The sequence below is a fragment of the Streptopelia decaocto genome (genome assembly GCF_964273445.1).
Source record: "Streptopelia decaocto genome assembly, chromosome: 2".
Lineage (NCBI taxonomy): Eukaryota > Metazoa > Chordata > Aves > Columbiformes > Columbidae > Streptopelia > Streptopelia decaocto.
This window is the reverse complement of record NC_138655.1, coordinates 143,779,812-143,802,679: the sequence shown is the minus strand read 5'-3', so window position 1 is coordinate 143,802,679 and position 22,868 is coordinate 143,779,812. Positions and strand designations below refer to the sequence as shown.

The window sequence follows — 22,868 nt, the reverse complement described above, 5'->3', positions numbered from 1 at the left end:
ACAGTATTTTTCCAATATTCATATGATGAATGTAGTTTTTATCTTATGCCATTTCTTTGTTATGCTGTGATATTTAATGTTAATAAATCTATTGAAATCCTCCTTGATTAATGTTTAAGGGAGGTCAGCTTAGCCTGTCTTGAACTGCTGCTTGGATGGGCCTTTCGTGTCTTCATTAGTCATGAGGAAGTTCAAGTCGCTATACAAACACAGAAGGAGTAATTCTTTGCAGATTTGACAGGCTGGGGTATAACACTGCTCTGATGTAATGGTGACTTTCTATTGAAAGTGCCTTACCGTGTATGAAAGATAGGAAAAGGCTAGATGTGCTGTTGGAACATCAGGGAAATAATGCCGGTTAAGCTCTATTACTTGTAAAGATGCACTTTAATGTAACGTGTTGTTCCATTTGGAAAAGAAATTATTAAATAAATTACCTATTCTATTGGGTTTGCATGGCAAGGTTTTGGTTGTGAGGGGGCTACAGGGGTGGCTTCTGTGAGAAGCTTCCCCCATGTTCAACAGAGCTAATGCCAGGCAGCTCCAGGAGACAACCAAGGTTGAGCCCAAGGTTGAGCCCACCAGCGACGGTGGTAGCGCCTCTGGGTTAATGTTGTTAAGAAGGGGAAAAAGAAAACACACACAGCACAACAGCACATGCACAACAACAATTCCAGCCTCAAAGAGGGAGAACATGTGAGAGCAACAACTCTGCAGACACCAAGGTCAGTGAAGGAGGGGAGGAGATTCTCCAGGTGCTGGAGCAGAGATAGCTCGGCAGCCCATGGCGCAGCCCATGGTGAGGGCGGTTGTCCCCCTGCAGCCCATGGAGGTTCATGGTGGAGCCGAGATCCACCTGCAGCCTGGGGAGGATCCCACAGCAGCGCAGGTGGATGTGCCTGAAGGAGGCTGTGACTCCGTGGGTCCCACACTGGAGCAGGCTCCTGGCAGGACCTCTGGTCCCAGGGAGAGAGAAGCCCACGGGGTGGCAGGTTTGCTGGCAGGACTTGTGACCCTGTGGGGGACACAGGCTGCAGCAGTCTGTTCCTGAGGGACTGCAGCCTGTGGAAGGGACCCACACTGGAGCAGTTTGTGAAGAATTGCAGCCCATGGGAAGGACCCATGTTTGAGCGGTTCATGGAGAATTGTGTCCTATGGGAGGGACCCCATGGTGGAGCAAGAGGAGAGTCCTCCCCTGAGGAGGCAGGAGCAGCAAAGACGTGTGATGAACTGACCACAACCCCCATTCCCCATCCCCCTGTGCCATTTGGGATTGGGAGGATGTGGAGAAAATTGGGAGTGAAGTTAAGCCCAGGAAGAAGGGAGGGGTGGGGGGAAGATATTTTAAAGATTTGGTTTTAATTCTCATTGTCCTACTCTGATTTGATTTGCAATAAATTAAATTAATTTCCCCAATTGAGTCTGTTTTGCTCCTGATGACAATTGCTGAGTGATCTCATCTTTTTTCTTGACTTAAGAGCCTTTCAATATATTTTCTCTCCCCTGTCCAGTTGAGGAAGGGAGTGATAGAGCAGCTTTGGTGGGCACCTGGTGTCCATCCAGGATCAACCCACCCCACCTATATAGTGTTTGACAGATTTAATTGAATAAAAATAGATTTTGTGTGGGACACTTACATAAATGATTTTAATACACATACCTGTGATTACAAATGAGATGATCAAATATTACAATATTTGGAAGAAAGGAAACTACAAAACCTTTGACTGTAAACCTGGTAACATCTGGTAGTCTTGATATATAAGATGGGAAGCCCTACAGTTAGTCATGTACAGCTAAGTTTTCTTAAACATCTATGGGGTTTTCTGTATATAGGTGACATATAAACCCAGATGAGCTCTGGATGAACTCACTGGGTGATATCCTGTGAGCAGTCTAGTTGTGGCAAATGGTAAAATATGTATGCGTCTTCTCCCTTCTTGATTGATTTCCTGTGCTCTTTGACAGATTTTGCTGTTGGAGTCAGAGTTTTGTATTAATATATCAATTTGTGTTGCAACCATTGCCTCTACCTTCCAAGTCTCCTTGAAGTTTCTGTGCATCTTTCGTGGATCCTCCTCCAGCACTGGCTCTCGCATCTTGATTTGCTGTCAATGCCAATCACTGTGCTGCTGATGGGCCCCTGCACAGCTCCAGGCTGCCCTGTAGTTCTCAGTGTGCTACTGTTCATTTTCTCTCCCCAAGCATTGGCAACCCTTAGCCGAGGAACAGGTAAATTATTGAAAGGGCGAGCGCCTGGCTCCACTGAAAATTCTGGCAGTTCTACTTTTGATATTCATGGTGCTTGGATTTTACTCTTTTTGATCTTTCTGCTAAATCCAGATGCCACTTGGCTGATATCTGTATTATAGCAATTCTTTTTATTATAGGATAAGTTTCTTAAATGTGAACTGTGTCCCATCTGCTGTATTTTTTCAGATCTTTAAAAAGAAAAGGTTTTGACCTGAAGTTGTCATGAAGCAAGACTATCTGTCCCCTTAACAATGTATCTTTATATGTATAATAAATATGAAATTGAGAGAGTTAAAAGAAAAGTATAAGAAATGAGAAAAATATACAAGTATCACCTAAGAGCTGGAGGATTTTTTGATTCTGAAGCAATTTTGGGGAAGAAGCTGGAAGACAGCAGTCCTCGGTCTTTGTGCCAGCTGCTGAAGCATGTGCCCAGCAGCCTGGGTGACACAGTGCCGGTAGCCTGGTGGCACTTGTCCTTCTGTCTTCACTGACCCTGCTCAGAGCAGTTTTCAGAGGAGCTGGTTGGAAGAAAAGTCTCAGTGTGGGAACACTGTGAATTCAGATGACCCATTTATCTGCTGACCAAGATCTGAAAATGTATTTGGAGTAAGTTTCTTGGTCATATTTGATATTGTAAGTGCAAAATATTTAATGGTGTTACCTCAGCACTTTTTTCCTAGAACTTGGCAAATACTGGCCACTTTTGGATACAGGCTGTGAAAATGTTGGAAATTTACAAGAATTTACTTATTTTTCAAAATAAATTGGCTTTTTAAATTCTAAAATAAGCTAGTGTAGTTTCCAGATCTTCTATCTTGACCTGTTTTCCCCAGCTGCCCCTTCTGCCAGTGATTATAAGATTAGAATGTAGTCCGCTTCTCTGTGGTTTCTGAGATAACCACTCCACTATTTTGACTCAGTAGAATTTCTGTATGGAGTTTCAAATGGTAAGAGTAATTAAATTTGATATTAGCACTGACTACTCATTTTTTAGTCTCTTCTCTGTAATGATAACAGCATTTTCTGCCTTGCTATTTTTCAGTAAATGGCTCAGTTTTTCAGCCTCTACCAGAGGACACTGAGGCACTAACTTGTATCTTGTGGCCAGATAACAGTCAGAATACTTAATGTGGTCCCTAACCTTTGCTTTTGAAGGGAGCCCCAGGTATGGATCTCTGTAGACAGGTATCAAGTGCAAGTTTGATGGCACAATGATGTGCAACATGTGTCTGGTTGTATGATAGTGTGATATGTGGCCTTTAATTTGCTCCAGGAGGAAGGATTTTATGGCTTACCCCAACAAGCAGGTGGAATATCCTTGCCTGTTACTTTTTTTTTCATGGATCTTACTGTTTGCTAAATCTCCTGCAAACCAATACAAACTCATCTCTCTATGGGAATTTTCTCATAAATAGGAACTTGTATGTAGCCAGCATACTGGAGTGACTTTCTCTTTTAGTTCAAATAAGAAGTACAGATGCACAAATAAAATACCTGAAAAAATAAGTCCCTTGAACAATACAAGACAAAGATAGGAAAAGGTTTTCCAGAGCAAATTAATTGCAACGAGACTATCTGTTCTTCATACAGTGAGGTAGACACCAGCAGCCAAAGAGAATGCCATATTCAGAGCTGCTTATGAGGAATTGTGAAATCTTCCTTGTCCACTTCATTGCCTGAGTTCTGCCATACTGCCATATCCACTAGTTACATTATTCTTCCTCTAAAAGCCTTTATGATCACATGAAAATATGAAATATTGTACAGAAAGTTAAAAAAACAATGGAAAACCCAGCAAAATCCCTTCTGGAGCTTCAGAGCAGAAAGGGCAACTGAGTTAGAATTTCAAAGCAAGAAATCGGCTGTGGGCAACATTTCCCCCCTACTGCTTCTTTCTCTGCTGTTGTGCATCTTGCATGATCTTCTGTGAGTGGCAGAGTTTCAAGGCAAGGGGTGAAAAGCAGTCCATTCTGTATTACTACAACTGTAAATAATTATATTCTCGTGTATTTTTTAAAACTGCTTTATCTTCTAGAGCTGGCTTTACTTAGAAGAACAGTTATTACAAACAAAAATTAGGAGAGGACAGATACAGCCTAATGTGGCAACCAGTGATGGTAGTTGGTATTATGAAAAGACTTGAGGGACCTGACTCTCTGCTTAGGAGAAGGGAAATAATTTTGTGGCTGTTCGCTGTTTAAAAGATAGCACAACTTGTATGTTGTGGGCAATTTATGGAATAACTATTCTAGGTAGAGATAACCTGACGGAAATCTAGTAATTCTGGCAAGGGTTGTAATTATGAAACTGTAAAGAGTTAATGTTACAGTTAGAAAAATAATTTAAAAAAAAATCTATTAATCATATCTTGAGTGTTGGACAAGTCAGAATGAACAAGAACCAGGTATGAACAAGTTAATTTCAGTACAAGCTTGAATTTATCTCAGGCTTTGAATCTGTCCTTTTTCAAAATGGGGAAGACTGAAAGTTCATCCCATTATCTCTCAGAAAATGTTCAATATTCCTTTTGTTGGTTTGAAAGCATGGAAAATTTGATGAAACCTTACAATGAAATGAGTACTTGGCATATTTCTGTTCTTAATAATTGGAAAAGCTAGAAAACTTTCAGGTACTTTCCTGAATTCTTGGAGGTTTTACTGCTATTGTTTCCAAGTATCAAAAGTGAAGGAGTGTCCTCAAAAGAATCAGAGATTGAGTTGTGATTTAATTTAGTAATCAAGCTGTGCAGCTGAAGCAGGCAATACAGTAACCCACAGCAGAGACACCATACTGTGTATTCTGATTTGTTCTGGAGCTTCTTGTATAGGTCTTTATACAGGATTAATCCTAATAGCATTAGCGTAGTAAGACATATTGCTAAGTAGACTTCGACTACTAATAAAGACTTAAAACAAACAAAAAAAATCCTTTGGACATTGCCATTAAATAGCTGACATGACATGAACCTCTTTAACCAGTTCCCTGCTTTTTCTCAGACATCATCTTGGACAAAAGGGAAACTGAGCAATGGATTACCAGGGCCCATGATAGGATTGTCAGCCTTTTGAATTAAAATCTATTGCCATCCAGTTACCCATCCTTATTCAGAACATTCTAACAAACGTGGTATAGCCTTAAAAAGCAGATTTGATAATTTTAACGCTTGTGTTTAACAAACCTTCTTTTTCAGTCAAAAGTATCCAGTGGTACAATGCTTCTTGGATAGTTTTTAGATAGTGTCTTAAATACCAATATTTTTAATGATCCTGAAAACATACCATAAGTAAGCCTAAACAAAATGTGAATGCTGAAGATAGGATTTAAATTTAACATTTGTCTTTTAAATGGTTTTGAGGCAAGAATTTCCATAAATTAGAAGGGATGTATCTAAACCCATGTCTTTCTGGTTTCATGTACTGAGTGGGTGGTTTCATAAATCAGCTACAGTTAAAATGACAAGCCATAGTAGAATGCTCTGCTAACTTAATTTTGCTAAATTATTATTATTTTTTAATCACTGTAATACATTGTGATAAGTGGTTAATATGATCAGTTTAAAGGCAGATTTGCATTTCAGCAGGGTTTTTCACTTCTGTCATGTGTGCTGTTTGCTTCCATGGTCAAGTGCAAATACTTTTCATTGATATAAGCAGTTTACATAGTAATTTCAAGCATAATGAAGCACTGCTTGTTCAAGGCTAAGCATTTTTTTTTTTTTTTTTTTTTTTTTTACTTGAAGCACAGAGCTATATATGCTTCTAAAATAAGTAGTGATCTTAGATATGTTAGCTCTTAAGCAGCTTGCTCTGACTGCTGAAATACCTGTGAACTTCTGAATATTAATTGTAGAAGAAACTATTTCTTTTGCAAATGTTCAGAAGTAAATGCTGGTGTATGAAAGGGACAAGGTATACGGTCCAATGCTTCAAAATAGAGAGGAGGTTTAATTTGGGAGCCTGGGTTTACAGGCTACTGCTATCAGGGTCCCTGAAGGCTGTGACCGCGACACCTGCCTCAGTGTTGTGCACACGTTTCACAAGGGGACTAGGCCAAAGAACCCATCTGGGCTGAGTCCCACACTGTGCTCTCCATGTTAAAAGGGATGAGTACAGGTGGTTGCTGTGATCACAGTACCAATGTATGTAACCACAATGCAAAGCAGGGCTATGGAAGTTTGTGGGAATGCTTTTGGCATTCAAAACATGCATGACATAATTTTTTAATTGCCTGTGTGACAGTTGATTCTTTTTAAGGGCAGGGATTCTGTCACATACGTGAGTTATTAATGGATATTGAAAAGGCTACTATTCTTTAAGGTCTGCATTGTGCACTGTTCATTGCTACAATCTTCCTTGGATATCAGCAAGCCCTGACTGTGAGGTGGCTTGTTGCCTTCCCCATCTGTCCATTGCTGCTTTCCAAACAGGGCTTATGGCCTTCCTTGTGACCAGTCTGGCATTTGTTTTTTCCTCTATACAGAAGAGGGGTGAGAGAGAAGAGGTGAAATAAAGAAAAAAAAAAAAAGCAGCAGCCCTTCTGGAAGTATCTTGCTTGTCCCAAGGTATTAAAACTGCTGGTACCATCTGCTTCATGCAAGAGCCGGTTCCAGTTGATGTCCTCTAAGCAAAGCCTAGGTCTGTGTCCCTGTGTGTTGCTGGAGTCGTCTGGCTGTAAGTGGGATAGTGATGGAGGACCCCCTAGTTTGAAAAGGGAGGAAGACAGGCAGCAGCGTGTGCACTCCCAGTGGGTTCTCTGGCCAAAGCTACAGCTTAGGTGGGACATGGGAGGACTTGGCTGTAACTACAAAAGAATAGGCTGGATGGTGTCATGCCTAGAAATTTTGGTTTTTAGTTTTCAGTGAGCTATCAGAGACAAGTGGCTAACATAATGGGTGGGAATGTATTTCACCATAAACTCTTAAACTTAGAGAGGCATTATTTGTCGGTCTGTCAGTATCCAACCTGGGTTGGCTCTTACATTTCTGTCAGGAAAAGCTTCCTTCTATCAAAGTGTTGCATCTTTGCTCTTTTTTGTGCAGTTATTAGTCCTTGGGCGCCCCAAATCCCGTGGTTGTCTCATATTTTCTCTGTTTTCCCTGTGTAGGGACATCATAAATGAGGGGCTGTTCCACAGCCTCTTGATGCATCAGTCTGCTCCACTGTGCTATGGTGTAGAAGTCTGACAGTGCAGGTGGGTGTTTGATGGGAAGGATCAGGCCCATAGCAGAGTGGACTGTATGAAATCCAGGCAGCATTTCTCATCAGCTATTGCTTTTGCATTTCTGAGCAGGAAACATTCAGCTTTTGGCTAAAAACTGAAATCCTCCTTAATTTTTCATGGGTGTTTTATTTTTTTCAGATAAAAATGTTTTGTTTTGTTTTTTTTTTACTGAAACCTTGCACCTCATGGAAGTAGACCTTGTAAATGGGAAAGAAAACTTTCTATCAAAATACAGTTTTGAGTGAAAATAAGTATTATTTTTACAAGGCACAGAAATTTTATGATGGAACTATAGCGACTGAACTAGTTGCTGAAATAACACATTAGAGGTAGCCTGGAGTTTGAACATGGAGATGTTTAGTACTGCAGAGCCTCAGTCTTCAGACACTGCTTACTGCCTCTGTAGGAAAGATGCTGCAAATGTTATATTGTGCCTAAAATGCTCTGCCTGTCATTTTGTATCTCTGAAATGTTAGAAGCACAAATGGGGCAGCTGGCAGACGTGGGAAGCTGTAAGTGGTAACTGAGGGCATGAGTGCCTCATGTGGTTGCGAGGTGAATATTTTGGTTTGAGACTGAAGATGCTGAGAAGTAATTAGTAAAATCTGTTTCCACATAGTGCTGCTGACTCATGATATTATACCTATTTTGAGATAGGCTGTTTAGTTTTGTTATTTCCCTCTCGTTTTTTGTGGTCTTTCCTATAACAGAACTTTTTGTTTGGCTGTAAGGTTGCAGGGTAAGTACATGAAAATGAATAAATCATGGTTCTGTAAATGAGGAAAATTCGACTATTAAATTTCTCTGTAAAATGCCAAAGCGAATAGTAGGAACATATTATAAAGGTGTAAAGTTTCAAATGCAAAGAGGGATGCCTGATAGATTGCAGTTCTGAGCCACAACAGCCTTTGGTAGTGGATAGTACAGCACTATATTGACACATTTACTATTAAAGCATTTGACCTTTCAGTACCCTGCTGTGATCTTATGGGTTCTGCACTAATGGATTTAAGATACCATGGTACACCAGCTGGACTCATTGATGCAACTTTGCAGTTTCCCTAAAACGCTTGTATTTTAAGGCCTTTTACTTTAGTCTTTCTTCAGCACACGACTATACAAAGACACTGCAGCTAAACATAGTTTTGTTCGCTCTATTGAAAACAAATTTTGGCTGGTTGGCCTCTGCAGTCAGTGGGCAGGATGAATGGGTACGATTTAGATTCATTACAGGAACCAGTTCATGTTGTTTCAGCAAGGCATGACTGACATTATATTTTTAGAGTAAATACTTACAACACAAACCCAATAAACTATGAAAGAGTTTGGTACAATGTAGGAAAGAGTGCTGGGATGCATTTGACTTTCTAGCATGTGTAAATATTTACCGTTCGGCTTTGTGCTTCTTCTTCTAGACATTACCCAAAGCAGTCCTTCACTACAGTGGCTGATACACCAGAAAATCTTCGCCTGAAGCAACAAAGTGAATTGCAGAGTCAGGTAAATTAAATAAGTCTTTTGTCTTATTAATATTAAACTGTCAGTCCCCTTCTCTATAGTTTTTCTTAGTAGTATTAGTATTTCTTTGTACTGATATGTAGTAGCACACTAATTTAATTCTAAAAAAAAAAAAAAGATTTATAGGTTGGTATAACACTGCAAAACTCAGGGTTTTATTTCTGATCTCACTTATACTAGTTACCATGCTATTGTAAGTCCATTGACATCACTGAAATCCTTCATTTTTTAACAGTATACGAAATATCTAAGTAGTTTTTAATGTTTGAAATGTTATAGCTCAGTCCAAAGGGTTCTGTTGCCTTAGACAAACTGTAATTGCTACCTTGCATCAGACTTCATAATAAAATAGCTGTGTGATTAGCAAACAATTACTTTGTCGTTAACAAACATTTATAAGCCTTTAATACTTGTCAACACTGAACTGACTGAATGATCAGCTTATGGATCTGTTATGTCCTTTGTGAACTCATATATGGAGCAGTCTGTAAGCCAGTTGTGATAAATATGTTATCAATCAAAACTTATGTAGGTTAGTAAGATATATATTAGAATTAAAATGTAAAAAGAAAAGTGAGGGGGAAATAAGAAGAAAATGGCTATGAAGACATATGTGACGCAGACATGATGTTTGGTTACCATTGTTTCTCGGTAGTCTATAACATGTGGTTGTTATTGGTATTAATTCCTTACTATTTGTACAGCTTCTCTCTCCCACCCTCCCCCCAGCCCCCCAGTCAATTTCCTACTGTTTGATTTTATGCAACACTGGAATTTGGCCTGTCTGTGTGAGAAACTGATAATATTCGATTGCATTTTATTTTGTGAAAGCTGTTGTTTTATTTTATAATTTTTTATTAATTTCATTTTTTATTCATTGTTTTAGTTTTTACTATTGTGGTTTTAGTCTGGATTTAGTTGCAATCTCATATTATAAATTGTTAATTATCTTTGTCAATCAGTGTAATTAAAACCTGTAGCAGAAAACAGAAACAAAATCAAAGGAGTGCTAGAGAAATGCTAGCACAGATATTTAGCATGATATACATGTTTAAAAATTCTTCACCTTTTGACATTACACTTATTGATCACAAAACTTAGAGAAATTCTTTTGTGCTGAGATTCTTCTGTCTGGAAAGAAGAGAGTTTGTGGAACATATATTTCCTCTTGACTTCAGGGTGGAGTTTCTTAATTTTCTTGTAGTTCAGTAGTCCTGTGTACCATAGTTACCATTCTGTCAAGGAACTTGTAAACTATACTTTTTACACATCTGTTGAAAGGAATTAGCTTTGTGCCCGCTATCCATTCAGTGTGTTGACAGAAAATGTTGGGGTTCAGGAGAATAATAAAATTTTACTCCTCTTTCTGTCAGTTTTTTACTGAATTGTCTTGTGTATTTGCATATGCAGCCACACACACGTGGATGTATATGAATCTCGGACTAAAACTTAAAGCAATCAGATATATGCTTTGCCCATGGCTGCCTCTGTCTGCTTGTCCCCAGGATATGTTACACCATGGGTGAGTTTGCCTGCTGGTACTTTATGAAGATTCAGCTACTCAAGTCCAATTTGGTGACAACTTCCTGGTGATGGGCAGAGTGGAAGAGAAGCTGCTGACTTTGTCATGGCTACATCACCTGCCTCAGGAGCCTGTGGCTAAAAAAGCTGAGGCAAAGATTTCAACCCTTATGCTCACAATTCTGTTCTTTAACTCTTGTGAATTGTGAGCCTCCATGTAAAAGGTCCTCAGGGAAGCCTCCAAAGCCATATTTTTTAAAGTACTGGCAACAGACAGATTTTAATGAGACTGATTTCTGTAGGCAGGTAGATTTTAACTGGAGAAATTGTTTGAAGTTGGTTAAGAAAAGTATGGATGGGAGAAATCCTTTTTGGGTGTTTAGAGAGCACAGCTTTCCTGTATGAAGTACAGACAGATCAGAATCACATTTAGGAAATGTACCTTGTCTTAAAGTAGTCTACTTTCTCCATGGTTATTAGGATAACACTTCTGAGTGACTAGGGGATGTTGAGAATTGTCAGGGGGGTGTAGAGGACATCTGGTAGGCATCAGTTTGAGTTAAGACTAATGCAGTAAGGACTGGAATAAGTTCTGATTTATGACTGTGTCCTATCCCTATACATGATGGGCTTAGTACATCTCCAGTTTAGCTCACACATTCCAAACTCACCTGTATCAATTGTCTGTCTTGCCTAAATGTTGAATAGCCCAAGGAGTGTGATCTCTTTCTAGAGCCTCTAAGAGAAATGTTTTTCCCTCTCTTATTTAGAAACATGGTGATGTGGCACTTTGGAAGTGGAAGGAGACTTGGTCTGCTATTGTTCACTATTTGTACGCAGAGGACTTAGTATTTTAGGACGGGATAAGCAATATCAATGAGAAACTTTGAATTTTCTTATGTGTAAACTTGCTGCAACTGTTAGTGCACTGGCGTAAAATGCTAGACAAGGAACTACGTAAAACATGGAAATGGACAGAAACCCTTAATTTGTACAATGTAGCTTTTTTCAAGGTTATTAGACCTTAAAAGATTTGCACTTGATGCAAATACAGTACTAAATTATAAGGGCACAAATTTACCTACTTGGAAGAAAGTTTGTAATGTTTCTGGTCATTATTTGCTTCCTTAGTGTTGATTCACATCAAGACTGCTTAAAGTAGACTAGCCTGTACATGATTTTAATGCTGAAATATAGATTCCAGGGACTTTTCATAATCCAATTTAAATTTTGTCATAAAACTCTAAATTCTGAATAATTTCTGTAATATTTTGAAGAGTATAAGGACAGCGAAATTGCCATCCTGAATCTGCCCCATTGGCCATCTAGTCCATTGTTCTTTTCAGAGAGAGTTGCAAGACTCCCACCTGAAACAAATACATGATACATAATTTGCCATTGTTCAGGTCTCATCCTGTTTCAGTGCTGTGCAGGAGAAAAAAGTGTGTACATGGTTCAGGAAAAGCCTTTCCCATGAAACCAGACTTGGCTGAATAGCATCACATTATTATTACCTTCCAGTATTCATCAGAGCTGCTTTAGCCTTCTGCCAATGCAGTGACAACATGATATTGAACAAATTCTGTGTTAATTAATGTAAAAAAATTACATTAATTTCTGAGTAAGGAGAAATGCTTTTTTACAGTAATAACTGATTCGTAGTTTCTAAGTAAACATCTTTAATGCATTTAGTTCTGAAGAGGCACAACTTTGTGTTTAACTGCATGACTCCAAGTGTCTTTTCCAGATCTGTAGCTTTAGAAATATTATTTGTCTTACTCAGAGAAGCCAGGGGAGTTGATAAAGGAAACACCATTAAATAAAGGAAACACGATTAAGCTAAAAGACACGTTTTTGTAAATTTGTTGTTTTGATTTTCATTTAAGCAGCAATTGACAGCATTTGAAGTTGAAGTGTGGGGTCCTCTGTCAAGAGTCCATTAAGGTCAGCATCAGGTGCCAGGCTGTCATGTTGACTTAACATAACAAGAGGAAAACAAACAAAACCAAAACAGTGTTTTCTGGAGGAGTCAATAGAAAATGGATTGCTCTTTAGAACACTCGAAAAATTAGTCAAAGGGCAACTATTAAAAGCCTTCCAGAGAACATTCTCCTTCTATACAATATAATTTCAGAGCTTTCCCCTCCTTTAGCCTTTTGCTTCCATGGGCTTTCATTCAACTCTGTAGTTTGAAGGAGACACAAAGGCTGTAAGTTTGATTTCCCATTTTGGAAAACTCCTCAGTTCAGTGTTCCTCCTGACTGAGGAAAAATGAATTTTAAGGTCTTTCATCCTCTAAATAAAGAATAGAGACAGGGATCCAGTGTCTTGAACAAGGTTTTTGTTTATGCATCTATCACGGTCCATTCGGTGATGGACTCATGATGGTTCGTTTACCTTGATCTCAAAGTGCAAAATTAAGGCAACCAAAATGCCAAGGGGTTATAATTCAATCAAACAGTGTTTATTATTTTGCCTGTAAAGCGGCACTTGATGGAGAAAGTAGAGAAAAAGGGAAAAAGAAAAGGGGAAAAGAGGGTTGGTTGCTACCACGGGTCCAAAGGCATCCCTATGGTCCCAGGTCCCAAACAGCGTCCTGCTGGTCCTCTGTTGTGATCCGTGATCCTTTGGTGGGGAGATCTCAATGATGTCCAGTCAGGAACCATCTTTATGCTTCTTCATCCCACCTCATTCCCATGGATTGGTGCCAGTCTCCGCCTTTGTTTTGCAATCCAGGCTTAACTGCGCAGGCTCGAAGAATCTCCACTTCGCCTGCCAGAACCCGTCTGCACCTGTGTGGCCTCATGTTCAGGGGTCTCTTACTTGTCTGTTGGGTGACCTCAAGACCCTCGGCAAGCCTCTGTGCATGTTCTTCTTCATTGGCCTTAGTAAGAGGGAGGAGGTGGCGGGCAAGTTTGGCTGAAGCAGCAGCTTCTGGACAGCAGCTATTGTCCCCAGGTCAGAGAGACCTGTATAACACAATTCCTTCTCCTCATGCCTCTCTCTAAGTCATTGTCCATCTGTTCTTGATGGTGATGTTCAGGCAGATACTGTTCTTTGGACTGACTCCTACAACATCTCTCATGAAAAACCCCTGTCTTTACTTCATTGAAGGTTAGTGCATTCTCCTACTCCCTAGCATACAATGGATACTTTCTATATGCACTTGTGTCTCCTAGAGGAACTGAATTACAGAACTTACCGATATGTTCATCTAAGCTATGATTACTTGGAAATTGCCTTCATGTAGCTTAACTACTGATCTCTCTAACTTTATAACAGTGTAAATTGCTCTGTGGCCTTTAATTCTTGTCTGTGGCAATGTTGTGTAGATCAAAACCAGCAACTCCAGTTGAACTTGGAGAAACTAACAGTGATATTCTGCAGCAGTTCTTGGCAGGATGGATATCAAATTGTTGGATCAAAGGGAGGGCTGGTGTTTAAGGCGGGTTCTTGTACTCCAACACTTTCTGAGGAAATCTACTTTCTGGTAAATCTTGGTGAACTTGATATAAAGTCACAGCTATCATTCTACTGCCTTCTTGTCCTAATCTCTGGTGACACAGCCTAAGGCTGCTATCCTTGGAAACTCCCAGTGCTCCTTGTCATATTGCAGAAAATACTTTCTTTGTGCTTCTCTTACAGCAGCTTGGATAACTGAAAGTGTAGGGAGTGTTTTTCTGTAGGAAGACACACACTTGCAGTTTTTCTTGTTAAATAGAGTTCATAAGTGTTGACTTTCAAGAAGTACCATCTTTCCTTAGGAGACCTACCCAACTCAGTCAGGCTTTTGTCCTAGTAGTCTAATATTTTAGGAGTCCTTACTTTCTCAAAAATTGCTTGTGTTTATATCTTTATCTGCCGACTGCCACCAGGATAATAATGTTAATATTGAGCATTTGGAACAGAGTGCACCTCAGAAAAGGGCATAAAAAAATCCTTATGGTCAGATGTTTGCTTCGAGGATGGCCATACTCCATTCAGGTTGAAGAAGAGACAAACTCTCCCTAGTGGTTTCCTGTGAAAGCACAAGAGATGATGAGTGTAACCTGAAATACAGAAAACTCCATTTACATGTAAGGAGAAACTTTTCCAGTGTGAGGGTGACTGGACACTGAGACAGGTTGCCTGTAGAGGTTGTGGAGTGTCCATCCTTGGAGACACTCAGAAGAAGACCAGAAACAATCCTGAGCAACCTGCTGTAGCTGGCTGTCCTTTGAGTAGAGTGATGCACTAGGTGATCTCCAGGGTTCCCCTCTAACTTCAGCTGTTCTCAGATTCTATGATTCCTTTCTGTCCTCTCCTTCCTCAGATTCCTCTTGAACATTTCTGTTTTCTTTCTTGCCTTCTTCTCTTTGCCTCTCTGTTCCAAGAGTATATGTTAGCAAACTTCCAGGCACATTCTTTTTATTAGCTGTTTTTCTTGATTTGTTAAAAAGCTTTTTAAGTTTATACGCTCTGCTTTTATGAAGTCTTTGGGAAGAACTGCCACAGTGAATGCAATATGGGAACAAAATGCTAGATGGATTACTAGAGCAGATATTTAATGGATTTCCTGGGGTACCCTGAGTGAGCTCATTGGAGAAGTCATGGAGAAAACAGTCCTTGGAGCTGGAGGCAAAGATAAAAATATCCTCCTTCAGCTGAGGAAAGGAGGAAGAAATATGAGATAGCAAGCAGAGAGGCCTGGTTATAGCTTTATGGGTGATTTTCTAAGTTGTGCCAGAGGATCCTGGAACAAAATTTAAAGATGGGATTTTTCCAAATAGTCGTCAGGCACTGATTATTTATCTACTCCTCTCTCCAGTTGTCCAAGGGCCTGAACCCAATCCACCATATGTACATGAGAGAGGTGAGAGAATGAAAAAAGTGCAAGCTTCTCAGTTGTCTTCTTGCTATTATTTGTGAGTAAGAAATACAGGAGCAGTTGATTTGGTTTGTACATTAAAATAAACCCAGACCGCCTATGGTGAGTTCTCCCCTGCTCCCCTGTGAGCCCCTGCACAGTACCATTTTGTAAATTGTGCTCACCTACTAAATGTAATTTTTTTTTCAACTCATGGTTTGTTCCTTCTTCCCCTCTGAAGACTATTTGAATGACTTTTTTTATCTGCATGAGTCAAAGGCATAAAAATCATTCTTGATGTGAATAATACAAAGCTCGAGAGGAGTGCAGGAGGCAGAATGGATTTCAGTCTTCTGGGAAAATGGTTGTCACCTCTTCTGATTGTTATTTTGCCGTGTACATGAGGGATTCTGTCCACGTCTTGTCTGCACTGGACTAGCTCCTGTTACTGTGCTACCATCTATCTACGTGTTTTTTTTTTTTCTCTTTTTCCTCTTTTTTTCTCCTTCCCGCGATTACTAGACAGGCTGTAAGATCCAGGATATGACAGTAGTGCTTCCTCTCCTTTCCTGTTTACTTCTCACTGCCACAGTGGTTGGACCAACATGTGGAGATAAACAAGTTTTAACTTGTCTGGAGACACAAGAACATGAAGCAAAAACACCAAACAGTGTGTAGTGCTGTAATGGTTGATAAACAGATTGGCAGGCAGAGAGGGAGTTTCTCTGTGGAATACACTGACTTACTTTGTGTTACTGACACATTCTTAGCATCCTGAAATGCTTTGATTTCACAGGTGGAGATACAAATCTTCTGCTGGGACGTAGGATATGATTATGGACTACTTTTTGAAATAGAAAAGAAGAATGGTTTGCTAAGTTGTTAAGACTTAGGTCTTAAATCTGGTACTGGCTGCATATCCTACACTGTTTAAAATTATTTTTTAATCTAATATCATTGGCCTGTATAATCATACAGAATTTTAAACTTACTTCCAATGGTGATGCACTGATCAGTGTAACAAAGTTACTTGTCTAAAGAGGCTGGGATAGTAGTTTTTTTTTGTTTGCTTGTTTGTTTCTACTTGTTTACAAAAATAGCTTTTTTCTTATGATGTTGACTGTTCTTTCCCCTATTTTCTTTTTGGGCCAGATCATGCCTTGAAAGTCAGTAGGTTAAGCTGTGCAGATAAAAGCAGCACATTCTCTTCCTTTTTTTCTGAACCTATGCTATTATCTATATATGCATTTATTATTGAAGGGCATAATTACAAGTTTAAGTGCCTGAGCAAAACAACTGTTTCAGACCATTCTTTTTGTACCATTTCTCATTTCTTTGCAAGAAAATCTGAAAAGATGATGATGGAAGGAGCACATTGCAATGCGAAGATGAATACTTGTCCAATATTCAGAAGAAAATTTAGGCAGACTTGCACGTGAGCATCTATGGAAAATGTTGACCTGTCTGACCTTTCAGCTTTTCACTGTTGATTTGATGACAGAAAAGTAAAAGTGCCAGAATTTTTTTGCATTAGTGCTTGACCTGTTGTTAATATCCGTAGTGATTTGGAAACCTGATGTAATTTGGAAGGGGAGAACCAGAAATGAGCTACATTTAAGGAAGCACAATAGTGTCTGCAGACACTCAGAAGCAAGCAGTGCAAACTGTTCCTTCTGGCCAGAAAAATATGAAGTGTATAACATACACAGTCGCAGGAGAAAAATCACCTCTCCAAGTGCCAAGGCTCAGAAGTAGGATGCAAAATATAGGAATATAATGAGATCAATTTTTCTAGCACATGTTGTTGAGGAAAAAAAAAGTATCTTTCACGTGGCTGTTTCAGTTGCACATGATGTTTAACTGTAAAAAGTGAAGGGATAATACATTTACATGATAAATAGGTAATTTTTGTGGTAGAATGAGGGCAGAGTGGTCGTGATTATTAAATAGAGTACTTATTGAGCAAACCCTTTTTTATAGACTCTCTTATGACATCGGATCAATGTACAGCAAGCAGGACATCCTTAATAGAAAATCTGAGGATCAATAAAATCGAAAGTGATTCAGACCACCTTTACTTGTACAACCAGCAGTAATAGAAAGGGGACAAAAGAGAGGCACAGAATTCATAGCTGTTATTTGTGAGTTGAGTTGTGGAATTCTTAACTGCATTGACACTAGTATTGAAGTGTCTATAATGTTTTAGAGGAACAATTAATAAAATACTAACTTAAAAATGAAAATGTTATCAGAATTTCTACAATTTAAAAACAATTGCTCACTTAATCTCTTATACTCTATTTTTTTTTTTTTCTGGGTGGGGAAGGAATGGGGAACATTCACTGAGCTTCAACCATGCTAATAAGTATGTTCTTCTTCATGTCTTGTCCAGTTCATCTTCTGATTCTCTTGAGCTTCTTTCTGTTGTTTATTTTTGGAACTAGATTTTTTTAATGGTTGCTCTGTGCCACTCTGTTGCAGGAAGTTTGATGCTGTGCTTCTTGTTAGTTATGTTTTTGTTGCATTACTGCACAGCACGTAAACCCACATGAAGGAAAAATGCGTTCAGTTGTGGAGAATTTAAGACGAAGAACAAGAACAGAACACTTGTTATAGGAAGTGAGGCATCCAGCGACTACAGACCTGGGGACAAATCTGTACTGCTAAGTACAAGAGAGACAGGAAGGAATTCCTGATCCCAAAGACAAGTAGTGTGTATTGGCAATGTCCACAATGTATATGGCTGCTCCCCTTACGCTGGATATATATTTTTTTCCAGTTAATAGTGTTTGAGATACTGCAAGGACTGCATACAAACCCATCAGAGTGACATCTGTGAAGTATGAAATGGGGTGTCTGTGGAACCTGATGGCACTTGGGCACTTCGTGGGGTCAGTGTCCTCTTGGTTGTGTGGGATGGCTGTTCAGGTGAGAGGGAGCAGAGCTGGTGCAGATGTGTTCGTGCTGCTTTCTCGGAGTGCTCCCGCCGCTGGAGCCGGTGCTGAGCTGCGCATGGTCTTGCATTGGGGACGGCATGACAGTGGAGCTGGGGACACGCTCAGCAGTGTGGGGTACCCAAGTGCTGGTGCTGAGTTGGTTCCCTTGCCCTCTCCTGTGTAGCAGAGTATTTGTACTGAGGATGTCTGTCAAAGCCAGAAAATGAGATCACATCACTCTTTCTTTCCATTCTGGCCTTCATGACTGTATCTTTTGGAGACTGCCAGGTTTAATCAAAAGGGGTCCATGTAGTCTCGCTTCCTATTGCTGACACCGCTTTTTTTTTCCTGAAACACTTTGTGCTTACTGTGGTCAGCAAGAGGAAACTTGACTTGATGGGTGCCTCGTCTGATCCTGCGTGGAGTGTTGGTAATGCCAGCATTAAAAGGAAGGAAACTAAGGAGTGTGCCTTCACTTATTCACCCTAGGATGTGATAAAGGAATTTTCAGGAATATGTTTTTAGTGAATGCACTGGAGAACTTGTTTTATTTTCTTGATGTTTCCAGTGTCTTCCTCCAGGAAGTTCTTAGTTTTTGGCCTAGGCTTCCATTTGTGTAATGGTGGGGACAAATTATCTCTCTATTATTTTTTTTTTCCCCTACATCAAACTGTACTGGCTGGCATATTTAATAATTTGAAAGTGGTACATGAATATTTTTTTTAATATCCTTTCATCGAGAGTAAAAGCTCAAGATTTTATTTTCCAATGTGAGATTATAACAATGAATTCTTCATACATCAAAGGATTGGATTAATCCATTTGGCATTTCACATTGTGACAATTTAATGGCTTCCATTTAGTTCCTCGTTTTAAGCTCATATCTTTTCAGAAGTACTGACCTGTTTCTTACCAAGGAACAAAGCTGGTCATCCATCTTGTTATAATGAAACCAATTTTTATGTTCATCTCTGGCAATTTCTTAACAAACTTCAGAGGTTCTGGACTGAGAATTTCTAGAGGCAAGGTTAATTTTTGTCTTCATTTTTTCTTGTCCTTATTCTCATGGCCTTACATTAACATGTTGAAAGAATATGATAAATGATTGTATTTCTCCTAATTGTATTGGTTCTTTGAAAATGTTTTGAATCTGATCCTTAACCCTTTGTAAAGTTTTATTTAACAAGGATGAGCACTTTTACTCTTTAGACATTAGTGTGTGTGTTGTTATTTTTTTTCCTGCTGATGCCAGGAGTTCAACCACTTGGTTTTTCTAGTTCAGAGGATTCGTGAGAGTGATCATTGCTTGCAGTGTTGTGCTGATTTGCAGATACCCATGGCTCCCTTTCAAAGCAGAAAGCAAACTGAAAGTTTTAACATATATTTGAGTTTACCAATAGATTGAGAAATCAAATCCTACACCAATGTACCTCTGGAAATTGCCTCAAGTCCATAGTTAGTTTGTCCCATAGATTAATATTTTTTCCTGGCATGCAATAAACTCATTGCATATTTCTATTGTGATGGGAGTGTAGAAATTAGAGAACAGAATTTCTATAAGCCTGATTATATTTCTTTTTATTTGATGCAATTACTTTTTTTCATAGAATGCATGCTCTCTTTAGATCTATATTGAAAAAAGGAAAATATTGATTTACCCGCAGCCTTCTCCCATGCGATTAAGTGTGATGTAAGTCTGCTTTTGAAGAGCCTTTGTAAGTGTGCATTTTGTTCAGCAGTTACTTGTATCTGCTAAACTATTTTGAATTGATAAAGATTTCTATATATAATAGTTGTGAGTAGCTTGATTTCTTTACCTTTTTGGCTTTTTTCAAGTGTAAAAAAAAAAAAAAAAGTCTTAACCCAATGTGTATCTTTGCTTTGTGTAAGACAGCTGTCCCCATTCTGTGCAGTAGCACCTGAGTAGTGCCATTTAAATCCATTATTAATTCTGTTTTTGGTCAGCATTTGTTCTGGAGGTGGCTTTAACAAAATGACCAGCAAAGCTGCTTAATAGGAAAAATCCAAGCCTGGTTTTCTTAATTGGAATTTTCTTAATTGGAAGTCTTACAAAATAGAAGTCTTAAGCAAATGAAAAGAGAAAGAGAGAGCTTTAGGCTTAGTGAAGAATTAAAAACTGAATAAACAAGATCTCTCTCATCCCAACAAAACCTAGTACTCTGGCTTCTGGATTTTGCAAAGCTGCAGAAGGGCTTTGTCTGCTCCAAGAGACACTTTTTGCATTTTGAACCTTTGTGGATGTTTCTCTTTGCCCGTCTCTCTCTTTGTTTTTTCAGTTCTTGATAACTGCTGACGATCCGTAGTCTGAGCTGTCTGCTTGTGGTGCAAAAAGCTCTTATAATATGCTGAGTGTGACTGCAAGAAAGGAGAGACCAGCCTTGGCTTGCCTGGTGGTGCAAGGCCAAAACAACACATGCGTCAGAAATCGCATGGTATTAGGCCTTTTAGAGTATTTGGAAGAAGAAGAAAGGCAGGAGGGTTCCTGGGCAGTCCTACCCCTTGACCCCAATAAAAGGCCATGAGCGTTCGTCAGCATTTTAGTTGGTCATTTTCCTGATGCTTGGGTTACTTATTGATGGGGCTGTTTTAGATCCAAGAAATATATTGTCCTCCTGATTTATTCTCAGATGGTGCAGGGACCATTCAGAGTTCAATGATTTCTTGTAACTGCTGCCTAGCAGGATGGATTGAGGTCTATTTGGGGTGATAGTTTGTCAGGTAGTGCTATGCTTGCAGGAGATTATGTTGATGGGCTTTCAAGTGAAAGGGTCAGGAAAGAAAGAAAAAGGAAAAAGAGTAGGATTAGTATAATGTTTAACCTTGCCCAAAACAAAGTGAGGGGAAGAAAATACTAAATGCTTTCATTGCACCACATGTTAGAGCTTTGAAGATATTATGTGAAAACACTTTTTTTTTTTTTTATGTTTTTCCCAAAGATTTAATGTTAGTATCTGCCTGGAGCACCATTTTATTTTTTTATTTTTTCCAGTAGCTTACCGACAGAAGGGCAAAATACATAAGCTGTTTTAATGAAAAACAAAAGGGAAAAATAAAGGGCTCTTGCCTACTGGCTTGTCTGGTCCTTTGGCACTGAGTAATCAAACCAAAAGCCAAATTAAAATTCCAATTTGATATCAATAAGAAAAATTTAAATATTTTGTATTTATATAAACTTAAAATTCTGTTGTTTTATTTAAAATTTAAACATTTCCATATAAAGACATCTACATTTATTATATTAATTTTTAATCTCTTGTGAATTAAAAATAGTTGGATTTCTCTTGAAAGACAATGACTTTAGTGGGCAAAATTAAGTATACATTTCTTGTTTTAAAATATTTTTCAGGAAGTGTAGATAAATTGCTTTAAAGCTTTAGAAGAAAAGATGCAGATATGTCAGTAAATGCAATGTTATATGTCAGTAAATGCAATGTTGATATAAACTTAAATGTGGAAACAAGGTCAGAAGAATGGTCCAAGTTGCTCAATCCTGTGGAGAGGGGAGTGGGAGAGGTACGTGTGTTGAGGACGGGATGCTCCAGTTCCCAGGTGATAAGGCTGGAATGCGAGCACCCGCGGCGGGGGCAGGTTGAGCACATGCTACAGCACTGTTTGAGACAAACAAGAAGTGGGGTATGTGGCTTGTTTTGATCAAAGGAAAATGTTTTGATCACTGTATAAGAGGAGAATAAAAAAATCAAATAATGGTGTATTTGATTTCAGTAGTGGTTTTCTGCTACACCATTGGCCTGTATACCCTTATGATGTCAGTACTGTGCCTTGTGAACATGGTGGCCTTTGCCACCAGCCTGAGCACTGAGGTCACCCCCTTCATGGAATAAAATGAGCACTGGAGTCTCATGATACTGCTGCCCATGTCCCCACCAGCTACTGCAACAGAAGCTGCACTTTCTTTTCCATCCTTTTAAATTTAACACCTTCAGTTAAATTCCATCCTTTGCCAATCTCATCCCATTTTATAGCCTTAAGCTCAGCTCTTGCTTTTGGCCTTTGCTTTTACTTTGGTTTAGTTCTACTTTGCAGTCTGGGCTGCCAGATTCTCACAATAATGCTTGAATTGAGCATGCAGGAATTGGAATATTTTCAAATCAGTGATACCAATGAAAAATGGAGCTGCTGCTGGAAGGTTGTCAGCAGGGCACAGCATCAGAGATGGCAGAGCTCAATGGGTCAGCAGCTCCTGAGGGGAGAAGACGAAGGGATGTGGAGAGCAGGCAAAAAGGGAGGACTGATGGTAAAATACTGTGCTTAAGGTAGAGCCCAAGTTCAGGTGGAGTCAGACGTTAGGGAAGCTTTCAGCGCATGGAGAGCTGTGCTAAGCAGAGCACCCAGCTGTGCTGAGACCCGTATCTCCAGACTGCATCTCCATCACCCCTGTGCTCTGAATGAGTTATAGTTACAAATACACATGCACTGATGATGAATGAAGTTAATAGGTGAAAATTCACTCTGTTTTTATAGATGCTGAAGCCATAGGGCAGTATTCTTCTGCCCTCTTGGATGTAATGTGACCTGGATGGATCTGAACA

At 39.3% G+C, this 22,868-nt stretch overlaps 1 protein-coding gene across 1 annotated transcript in view; it reads left to right on the top strand.

The window, feature by feature from the left end:
* The window catches only part of NEBL (nebulette), a 253,342-nt gene that overhangs the window by 61,292 nt on the left and 169,182 nt on the right, over positions 1–22,868 (top strand). Inside the window, exon 3 of the mRNA XM_082046648.1 lies at positions 8,892–8,976. Coding sequence (XP_081902774.1) covers positions 8,892–8,976 — 85 coding nt within the window. The remainder of the gene's footprint in view (positions 1–8,891; positions 8,977–22,868) is intronic.